Source organism: Stigmatopora nigra, chromosome 2, assembly GCF_051989575.1.
Source record: "Stigmatopora nigra isolate UIUO_SnigA chromosome 2, RoL_Snig_1.1, whole genome shotgun sequence".
Classification (NCBI taxonomy): Eukaryota; Metazoa; Chordata; class Actinopteri; order Syngnathiformes; family Syngnathidae; genus Stigmatopora; species Stigmatopora nigra.
In genome coordinates this window covers 12725313-12735833 of record NC_135509.1, presented here as the reverse complement: position 1 = coordinate 12735833, position 10521 = coordinate 12725313, and the positions used below count along the sequence as shown (strand labels likewise).

Genomic DNA, 10521 nt, shown 5'->3' with positions numbered 1-10521 from the left:
TTTGAACAGAAGTCTTTAGTTGAAGAGGTAGTTTATTCTTTTAATAATGGACATCCAATCCATATGAACTGGCTTGACGGTAGCTGTAAGTCAAGTCAAAATAATGTAAAATATCTCAGTAAACAGGGCAAACAATGACTGAACACGAAAGTAGACTAAATTGGGCACATTGATAAAATGGCCAAAAAAACAGATGTCCAATATTCTGCCTGCACAAATGTACAGTGAGGCATTCATTTTAAGTGTTTATTATGTATTTAGCAGTTTCCATTTTCTAATGTTATATTTTTTAAAAAAAATAACATGGTTTCCATTAAATAGTTCCAATACTAATAAAGTAAATAAAAAACTAGATTTAGATAAATGCATTCAAATTAACATGCAGTGTCTGACATGCACAGTTCTCAATTCTACTACTCTATTTTTTCCCTAAAATATGTGATTCATTTACAAAGCAATACATAGCAACAACTCGCCTATTTTTTTGTTCAAACACAGTCTGTCCTACACTGATGATGTCAGATGTGGACAAAAAAATAAAAGGAATTCCTATGAAGAAAACAATGTGCATTGATCCGGCTCCTTCTATTCAGTGAATAGGGAGAAAACAGCTTTGTAGAGACATGAGATTTCCGTTAAGTTCTTGCCAAACTCTAAATTAAAATTCTGACATTACTGTATGTACAACAACAAATCTATGTTGAAATCAGAAGTGTCATGGGGGGGTTGATATTGAATATATGCACAAATAAGTCTAAATAATAGCGAGAGCACCAAATTTTCAATGTAAATGGCTAATGCATTGAAAAGCGTGAAAAGTTATAAATGTGGTGTATAAGTCCACCTTCTTTGGGACACCCATAAAATGTGGAAACAAAGACCAAAGATACCTTCTGATAAAATGTGGCAATGTCACCTCCAATGTCCTTTTGTGTCGCGTCCAAACAAAGTGGAGATCCCACGTAGGTTCCTCGTACCTCGGCCCGGGGGGCCAAGAATTCCACCCCGGTCGGTCGGTCGGTATCTTCCCTGAGGCTTCCCGTTTCTCTCAAAACTGGTCGGCGGCTCGCCAGGAGGCATCAATGCATTTGGAGATCAACCCGTGCAATCACACGAATCCTGGCTTCATGGAGTTCTTGAAACACTTGGGACAACCTTTTGTCCCGTTAGTCTGCAGACATCTGAAAGGAGAATCCAAGTTTAAGTGGGGAAAAAAGCGCTCAGGCGTGACAGTGTTTGGAAACCCACTTGAGGTGGAAAATGTGGGAACAGGGCAAGGCCTGCAGCTTTTGGTCCCTGTCCCCGATGGACTCGCCACACATGCCGCAGTAGAGCTCCAGCTCCTCCACGCATTGAAGGAACTTGACCACTTGCTCCCGCAGTTCCTCCTGTCTGCCCTGGCTCCTGTAGATGCCCTCCCTAAGGCAATGGGCCTTCAGCGTGCACAGCTTGATGAGAAAGTACAACAAGTTTCTACAAAGCCTGACCGCTGCAAATGTTGAGTTTTGGTAGCTTCACAAACCTTATTTCCCATTGCGTCCGCCAGAGCTTGCGCCCGTTCTAAGGAATCCAGAGCCTTGAGAACAAGTAATGAAGTAAATCAAGCTCTACGGTAGGGACTGAATGTTAGAGATTGGTTTGGTCATGCTTTTTCTCCCCTATTTTCCCCTTCCTGTGATTGCCCATTGAGTTCACCTGTCATTTCCTCACCCTGGTGTGGACCAGGTGTTTGCGATTGTCTCATTAAACCATGTCTGTCCATTTAAACCCCGTGTTTTTGTACGTCCTCATCAGATTTGATTTTGTTATTTTTCGAGATGGAGTAGTGGTTAGCAGGTTGGCCTCAATCGATCAAGGGTCAGATCGCAGTTCCGGGACCTTCCTGTGTAGAGTTTGTGTGTTCTCCGTGGGCTTGTGTGGGTTTCCCCCGGGTGCTCCGGTTTCCTCCCACATCCCAAAAACATGCACTGTAAGCTGTTTGAACATTCTAAATTTCCCCCAGCTATGATTTGTTGTCAATCTTTTTGTATCCTGTGATTGGCTGGTGCCCGGAAATGGCTGGGTCAGGCTACAGCACCCCCCGCCACCCTCATAAGGTTAAGCGGGACGGAAAATGAGTGAATGAATAGTATGCTAAAAACAATCTTGATGATCAGGCAGTGAAAGTTTCTGAGGTGGAAGGTTATTTGTAAATCAGGTTGACACCATTATCAATCAATAAAGTGAGTATACCTTCAAATGTTCCTTTAACTGAAGAAAACACTTTGCCACTGCCAGGTGCACGTGGGCCTGTCCAAGTCGATTCCCAATCTCAGTCATGATACCCAGTGCCGACTCGTAACGAGGGAATGCTTTCTGGAAAGTGAGGAAAAAAAGGGACGCAACTTCAACCAAAGATTGTTTTGTCAGCTGTCATGAAATCCAGGGACGAGTTCCTTACATCAGAGTCACGTCGATAGCGGTGTATGTCGGCAAAGTTCTGCAAACACAGAGCCTGCAGAGGACGGTCGCCGTGCTGCAAGGCAATTTTCATCGATTCCTGAGAAAGGAAAACTGTCACTGAGCTCTGCTTTCATCAATAAAAGTATGCCAATCAATCAGCGGGGGGATGAGAGGAGCAATAAAGTGAAGTATGGAATAAAATCAGGCCACTAAATTCCATTTTGTAGCACTGCATATGATTCATTGCAGCAGCGCATAATTAGAAGTGATAGCGGACACTCGGGGGAGGGCTCTCTTCATTAACAGTGACTCTGTAGGCATATTTTTGGTCCAGGTCTAAGGTCTAGACAACTGGCACTGGCACCTGTTGACCACCGAGTGTCCACTGTATCTCCAAATCACACGTCACCAAGGCCATAATGTACCACATTTGAATAGACAACCAGTCAGAATTAACTGTCTTTTGTCTTTTTCAGGTCTTTCCGAGTTAAGAGCTAGTCCAAACTAACAATATTCATTTCCAAAAATACAAAAGTAAACAGGTTAAGAGAAAAAAAAAACTACTAAATGCTTTGGGTCTTAAAAGGACTGAAAGAAAGCATGGAACAATGCAAACAAACTGTGGAAGACAGGAAGGCAAAAGAATGAAAAAAAGATGTAGTACCTCACAGCATTCCATGGCGTCCGGCAAGCGTTCCAGCTTCCTGTAGGCCACGGACATATGGTACTGACTCATGGCGCGATACTTGAGGCTCCAGCCTTTGCCGTAGTCGTTGACCAGCTCGGCGGATTTGCACGGAAAGAACAAGGCTTTCTCGTAGTCCTGCGGGCGCACGAGGAGAGTCAAAATGGCTGCCGTCCAAAAAAAGCCACCTCAAAGCGTGGCCTTTTTTTGGGGACGAGCGCATTCTCCGCATGCCGCGTGGTCACAACGCCATTGAAAGCCATCCTTGACGGCAAGCCAGGGGATTACGCTTACAAATCTCTGATGTCAAGGGTACGCCAACGCCATCGCGCCACGGCGCCCCCTCCCCCGTGACTAACAATGCCCACTATCTCATGAGCTAACAGTTGGCCATGTTTGTTTGGATGCTCCACGGGGTTATGGTGCTCTGCCAATACACACGGGCCAAGCCAGCGATTGCACAATCCAATCAAACACACACACGTGCCACGCAATTTTCATTTGTGCAAGAGGCTGGATATCAAATCGGATAAAATTGTGTTGTTATCCACTCTTGATAAGGGTATGTCAATTGATCAACGGACCATCACCCTGTGGGATGATTATTAATATTGGCTAAATTGGTAATGTCCAAAGAATCCTTGTCAAATGAAGTTGTCTTCAGAATTGATCCAATCAAATTGAGCGTAATGCAATATATTCAGATACAATAAATGCCATCTCGCAACTTATTATGATTTTCATCATTCTTCTAAAACATATCCACAAGAAACCTGTCAAAATTGCTTATTTGCTGTAATTAAACTAGAACAGATTTCGATAAAAATGCACAAAATATAGTATAATGGAATCAAAATTGTGGCAGACTTTGTAACATTGGAAAATATTCAGATCCAAATAATCAATATCGTATGTTGATGTGGTTCAATACTTTGATCGAAGGACGTTGTGTTGATTTGGCAAATATTGCCATTTTCCAAGACTCAACATCATACTTTCCATCGCATGCAATGTGTTTGGATTCTGTTACATAGTAACGACAAACTATCTTGGCAAAATGTTCGGAAATTGAAATCCCGGCAGTCCTGCTAACGTCAGCAAATATCGTAAGGAGTGATTTCCACTTACCTTTAGGTGGATGTAAATATTTCCCAGACTGCAGCAGACTCGGCACTCCAGCATCTTGTCGTCATTGTTGTGCGCGTAGCGCAGGGCCTTTTCGTAGCTCTGCAAAGCTTGCTGGAAGAGGCTGAGGCCCAGGAAGGCGTTGCCCATGCTCAGGCAGACCTGACCGTTGAGTTGCAGGCTGACCGTGGTGCCCTGCATGTTCAAGCAGGTCTTACAGTACGACACCGTCTTGTGGAAATCGCACAACTTCTCGTTGCTGCGCGCCAAATTCAGGTAGCCCTCCGTCAGGTAGTCCGGGTCCTCCATTTCTCTGGCCGTGTCGATTTGATCCAAGGCGTACTGCAGAGAAGGAGGGTCGCGTCAACGAGACACCCGGCCGGCGCCCAGTCTCGGATTGCGGGACATTTATATATACATTAGCTTTCATGGCGAACCGTTTCCAAAACATCTCACGCACGATGGGAACGCGCAATTAGCCAACGGAGTCGTCTCAACCACACGCTAATGACATTCCGAGCGCTCTGGGAACGATGTCCCGCGAGCGGTCGCCGGTTGCATGAACATTAACTAGCAAGTACAAGAGGGGACTCTTACCTTGAGCATGTCTTTATATTTTCCCATTTCCGAGTGAGCGGTGATCAGGCATCCCAAAACGCGAAACTTCCCGCCGGGATCCGAGGTTTTCTCCAAGACTTTTGTCCACACTTGCAAGGCTTTGTCCGTCTGATTGGACTGATACAACTTGAGTCCTTTCTCGATCTGTTGCTTGGTTTGGTCCTGGCCCATCTCTGTGCTGAGGTGCCTCATAAAAATATTCATTTGTTCAGGCGGCGGGATTTGAGCGGGCCAGCAAGAAAGCACATCTCCGCCATGCCGAGCCACCTAGGCGCCCCCCGAAGACGATCCCTTGAGAGTTGGCTGCCAGGAGGCCTAACACGTCCAGATCTCGCCACTCCGGCTGCGCTGGGGCGGAAAAGAAACTGGATCCAACAAAGCGGAGACCATTATCGCCGACGGCTTTGGCGGTAAACCCGGAAATATCTGGGCAATAATCCCCCTCCCCTCGGCGTGAGGCGTTGAAAGTCCTCGCTCGAATTTCCACTCGCAAAACTCCAAAGAAACACGTTTCCTAGCCGAGCGTCGCTAGCAGTGACATCCCAGAATATCGACTCCCTCCGCACCCGAGCAAAAGGAATTCTTAGCAGCCCTGGGTCCCAACCCGCCCCTCCACCTTCCTCGTAGAGCTGGCGCTACAGCAGATGGTCTTGTCACTCCAGACCAGTCCCTTCAGGAATTCCGCTCTGTCCTCAGCCAACGGCCCCAAGGTCACCAGAGCTCCTCGCGATCCACCTTGGCGATAAACGCCAATCGTTTGGCACGCTTTGGCGGCGGTTGACGGCGATGGATGTCAAATCCATCGGGGCGTGGCCCTCTATCACTTTCGGGGACTGCCAATTATTGAATATTGCTAGAAAAGGCCGTTTCTAGAGAAGTTGCGTCGGAACGCTTTGCCACAGCTTGGGTGAAGGCCCACACGTTACTGTTGATTTTAGGCTATTTCCGGGTTACCACCTGTTAATTTTGAGGAATTTCTGGGTCACTGCTTGTTGATTTTGTGGCATTTCTGGGTCACTTTGCCTTGACATTGTTAGCATTCCCATGAAATCCCAGTCACTTTAGATTGATTTTGTAGCAATTCCACATCACTTGCTGTTGACTTTGAGTCATTTCTAGATCACTTTCAGGCATTTCAGGGCTACTTGATGTTTATGTTGGAGTATGCATGGCTCATTTTCTTGGTAGGTCGAGATATTTCTGAAAAAAAAAAAGATTGCTGTGTGAAACATAGCTACTATGTGGACAGTGTAGAAACATTGAGTTAACATGACTTTCACAAACTAAACAAAGCAATACTGACCGCCATGTTGGTTGATAGTGAGGTGCACTTTTGTGGCCCTTGGGTCACTCATTGGGCACCCTTGTTATGGAATCCATTGGCATACCATGTTTGGATTGTGGTTGACCAGTTTTTTCTCTTTCCTGGCACTGAAAGAGTTGAAAGGAGCCACACGTGAGGCGGTGATCCCAGTTAGAAGCTGGACTTCTTACGAGGCTGCATATGTGCTCTCAGAAGCCCCCGCCCGCCGCTGGTCTCGGCGTCAGCAACTGACGCTTAGAATAGTTCACAAAGTCTAACGTGAAACTGGCTTTGGGTTTCAGCTGTGCAGCCTCCTGCAGGACATCAATGGGATCAAAGTTGTGGCTTGGCTGGAGTAGTCACTTTTTCCTCCTTCTTCATATTCTGTCTATGTCACCAAGGACTCAAACTCCATCGCCCCCAGTCTTGCATGATAAAGTCTAGATTTACACTATAAATGAATGCAAGACAATTTTCTTAACACCTTATGACTGTATTTGAAATTGAAGTAGAAAATACGGTACGTATTGTACTGTGTCTTGGAGAAATGATACCTGGCGGAATGAAATAAGCTAAAAAGTCAAATGCCGAAACTGTAGAGGAGTATAAGCTCATGAATAATGAACCAAACCAAACTACAGGGTCACATACATTGAATCTTGATATAAGTGGACGTAACACTGAATCGTAAAAGCAAGGGTGCCCAAGTTCCAAATATCATTGAATATGGCTTTGACAAAAAGTTTCAATTCTGCCTTAATTGTGCTCTACTTTTCCACTTTAAAATAAGATGGAGCTAGTTACGTTAAAATAAACGCCTATGCGTTAGCTCAGGAATCAAAAGCTAACATGTTCCAAATAATGTATACCTATATACATTTAAATACAAAATAATCCAATGTGATGAATTGAGCTGGTTATAAAAGTTATAGACATCCAAGCCATTTCAAATGAGAAAGTTGGCATGGAGAGATCAGCTGTTTTATGGCCTTTGACGGTGATAGACATACAATCCACTTTGACTGGGGACCCGCATCAATCAGAGTCAAAATGGATTAAACGACTATCGCCATTAACAACAGCCAATGACTGTAAATTAATATTATTCTTTGTTCTATTACAACTATAACCATTTGGCAAAGATGAAGAAGAAAAAAAGCGAATGCCAAAATCAGAAAGGGACAAATACTTTTTCACGGCACTATAGTAGTAATAGTAGTACTACGTAAATTGCAGTATTATCAATAGTCCAAGTATGAGTGACTTAAGTAATGCACTACATTTACAGCGAGTACACTACCTTTAACAACAATTGTACTGTCCACAAATTGTCTTTCCGGCCCAGGCCTCATCCAACCTGTTCCGGTTCTCACTCGATTCTCGATCGGCAAAGTGATATGACAACTGTCTATGTACAAGAGAGAAGAAGTATTTATCCAAGGACAAATTGCCAGTTGGTGAGGATGATTTTGAGCCCCCTGATCACAGAGACGACAGACGTGGCCGGGTTGAACTTCAAGGTATTGGCGTCGCCTTTCTTGCATTTGTCCCGAAAAACGTAAATGCATCCGTTGCAGCTGGCCACTTTCCAAAGCGACGGCACGCAGCTCCACGTTTCGGGGAAGCGCAAGCGGGTGAAGCTCTCCAGCAAAGGATTGTAGCAAACCAGCGAGTCGCCCTCCGCCACGATGAAGATGACGTCCATGTGGACCGTGGCGTGCATGCATCCGGCGAACGGCAGCACGTAAGGTTTGACCTGACAGTTCTGGGACGCCGTGTCCAAGCACTGGATGAGCCGCGAGGGCTTGGTGAAGAAGTCCATGTCGTTTTCCTCGCCGCCCAGCAGGTAGATGGTCCCTCCCAGGTTGACGCCGGCCGCCCCCGACACCGCCGTGTCCAGCTGGCTGCTCTCCGTCCACATGTTGTCCTTGACCGTGTAGAAGATGACGGCGTTGGAGAGCGAGTCCTTCAGCGTCTTGCCGCCCAGAGAGTAAATGGCGTCCTCGCCGGGGACCGACACCATGGTGTGGTGGAGGCGGTCCCGCGGCAGAGGCGCGCACCTCTCCCAGTCCATGGTGTGCATGTTGCACTTCCACATGCGGCGAGGGATGGAGCCGCCCACCACGTAGAGGTCGCCGCCGTGCTTGCAAGCGGCGGTGATTTGGTGGCACAGGCTGTTCTGGCCGCAAACGCTGATGGCGTCGTCTTGGTCGCAGTGGAGCGACACGGCGAGCGAGTGAGTCCTCGTGTCCACTTTGCCGATCAGGTAAATGTGGACGTTTTCGCCGATCTCCTACAGGAAGACAAAAGATGTGGGAGGAGGACATTTGAACTGTTTAAATGTTGTCCAGGTTGCTGATTGGATTCGTTGGCTGACAATGTTAGGCGTCCAATACATTTTGACTGGGAAGGGCCAATGACCGGTTGAAATGGATTGGACTTCTAGTGCTTTCTATGGTTGTGAAAGATGAGCATTCAACGCCAACCTCCCAATTTAAATGATTTTCTCATTGTTAGTAGCTAGCAATGAGTAAAATTTAAATAATATATAAGACACCGAAAAAAAAAATCTGATTGTTGTTGGGGGGCATTACCTGAAGATATTTCTGTATTTATTCATTTACTCACCAAAAATTGTATAAAATTAAAAAAGTTGACATGTGATCACTCATACAGACAATTACTTAATACAAAAACATTAGCATTTTCCCACTTCTCCTAAAAAACAACATAGAATAAAAAATTAAAAAAAAACATACCTTAAGATTCTCTTGGAGGACACAAGCAAACTCTTCTCTTTCAACTTTGTTGTGGTTAATCCACGTTTTAATGGCCAGAGTTGGATTCTGGGAAGTTGGAACTCCATCTGGAGGTAAACAAACAACAACAACAAAACAAACCAATTGATGCAACCCTTTATCTGTCATTTTTTCTAGCCTGTCCATTTTTTCAATCCCAAACTATCCATTTACCTTTGATAATATCCAAGAGCAGACAAAGTGGCAGATTGTGGAATTCTTCGGTGAGATGAAGTTGTGCCAAATGAATTTTAGCGCAATGTTTGGCGGACGTGTACAACTCCTGGTCACTGTGCCTGTCGGCGAGCCACATGACCTGTAGACAATTCTTAATCTCGACGGTCCTGGAAAGGAAGCGAGAGCATTCCTCAAAGAGCGCGGTTAATTGGTACATGTCTGCCATCTCGTAAGTGTCCTGCAGGTCCTCCACCCTCAGTTTAATGGTGCCGTGGTACATGTAGTCCACCAGCAGCTGGAAGACGGCAGCGCTGACGTCCTTCAGTTCAATGCAGCGGTTGTACGACTCTTTAAGGTTGGAGGTGAACATGGAGCGGAAGAAACTGCTCTGCGCCGACAGCACCAGTCGGTGGAGGTGGAACTCTTTGCCGTCCGCCGTAACGGTGACGTCGGCAAAGAGGCCGTCTTCCAGGCACAAGTCCATGATGCTCTTCACTACCCGGCTGGAGTGGGAGCGGTCGGTGAAGGTGTAGCCCTGGAAGTAGTTCTCCTCTCCCCCCGTGCTCAGGCCCCCCTCCTCACTGGAATCCATCTTGCCTGGCTGGACCAAAGAGAGAAAAAAATCACAGTTACCAATACAATCCATTTGAATGGAGTATAAATATGTGGATATCACATTTAGGGTGATGTAAATAAAACAAAATAAAATCCCCACATATGTGGATGCCAGGTTCCAATTCATATATATTACATATACAGTGTATATTGTTCTTACTAATAACCATTATTTAAAAAATATATATTTCTAATAAATTAATGCAATAATAATTGATCAAATGTTCATGAAAACTGAATAAATGACCCAAAAATGTTATGTAAACCTATAGAGATGCCAGGTCTCAATCTATTGTACGTATACAGTACGCATCAAAATGTGTGATTTTGGATCAGGCTCATTACCAGAGAGGCATTCAACGCCACATATACTAGACATTATTATTCTTATTTGGGACAGATATGACATCAATGTTAGCTCTGAAGACCCTCGCGTTAGCGCCAGATCTTCAATCCAGCGCAGACAATTACTCTTTCCCTTACAACTCATTTTCTAGGAGAAATGAAACCAGCGCATTTAACTTGTATTATAAGCATTATAAAATTACCTTTAAGGCAGAGACAACTCCGTCAGGTTCTTAAGCACGCACAGAAGCAGGGAAACTGCTCAGCGGAAGTAAATCAATGATGCGTCGGTCAGCTGATCGTCGACTTCTTTTTTTTCTGTTCTCGTGTCTCAGGTGAACGTATTGTACACTACTCCCTCTAACGGACTAAATTATATTGCAGCGAACTGCTGAAGCTCAGCCAATATAGAT

The 10521-nt window shown here is 45.2% G+C and overlaps 2 protein-coding genes across 2 annotated transcripts; both read right to left on the bottom strand.

Moving 5' to 3' along the window:
• Positions 1-14: 14 nt before the first annotated feature.
• rapsn (receptor-associated protein of the synapse, 43kD) lies at positions 15-6492 on the bottom strand. Its single transcript, XM_077739523.1, has 9 exons — positions 6174-6492; positions 4850-6070; positions 4256-4594; positions 3107-3265; positions 2441-2539; positions 2233-2355; positions 1523-1576; positions 1249-1448; positions 15-1181 (listed from the first exon to the last, which is right to left on the bottom strand). Exons 2-9 carry the CDS (start codon positions 5072-5074, stop codon positions 1109-1111), a joined length of 1272 nt encoding a protein of 423 aa, XP_077595649.1. The 5' UTR covers positions 5075-6070; positions 6174-6492; the 3' UTR covers positions 15-1108.
• Positions 6493-6767: 275 nt separating this feature from the next.
• kbtbd4 (kelch repeat and BTB (POZ) domain containing 4) lies at positions 6768-10454 on the bottom strand. The gene is made up of 4 exons (XM_077739511.1): positions 10312-10454; positions 9146-9749; positions 8933-9039; positions 6768-8466 (listed from the first exon to the last, which is right to left on the bottom strand). Exons 2-4 carry the CDS (start codon positions 9738-9740, stop codon positions 7606-7608), a joined length of 1563 nt encoding a protein of 520 aa, XP_077595637.1. The 5' UTR covers positions 9741-9749; positions 10312-10454; the 3' UTR covers positions 6768-7605.
• Positions 10455-10521: the final 67 nt, after the last annotated feature.

What these genes read in the sequence shown, in the direction of transcription:
- rapsn (XM_077739523.1), bottom strand. Translation starts at nt 5,074, where the DNA reads ATGAATATTTTTATGAGGCACCTCAGCACAGAGATGGGCCAGGACCAA. An exon ending in ATATTTACATCCACCTAAAG is followed by an intron (nt 3,266 to 4,255) that starts GTAAGTGGAAAT and finishes GTGCGCCCGCAG; the next exon opens with GACTACGAGAAAGCCTTGTT. An exon ending in GCTATCGACGTGACTCTGAT is followed by an intron (nt 2,356 to 2,440) that starts GTAAGGAACTCG and finishes CTCACTTTCCAG; the next exon opens with AAAGCATTCCCTCGTTACGA.
- kbtbd4 (XM_077739511.1), bottom strand. Translation starts at nt 9,740, where the DNA reads ATGGATTCCAGTGAGGAGGGGGGCCTGAGCACGGGGGGAGAGGAGAAC. An exon ending in GCTCTTGGATATTATCAAAG is followed by an intron (nt 9,040 to 9,145) that starts GTAAATGGATAG and finishes GTTTACCTCCAG; the next exon opens with ATGGAGTTCCAACTTCCCAG. An exon ending in TCCTCCAAGAGAATCTTAAG is followed by an intron (nt 8,467 to 8,932) that starts GTATGTTTTTTT and finishes GTCTTCCTGTAG; the next exon opens with GAGATCGGCGAAAACGTCCA.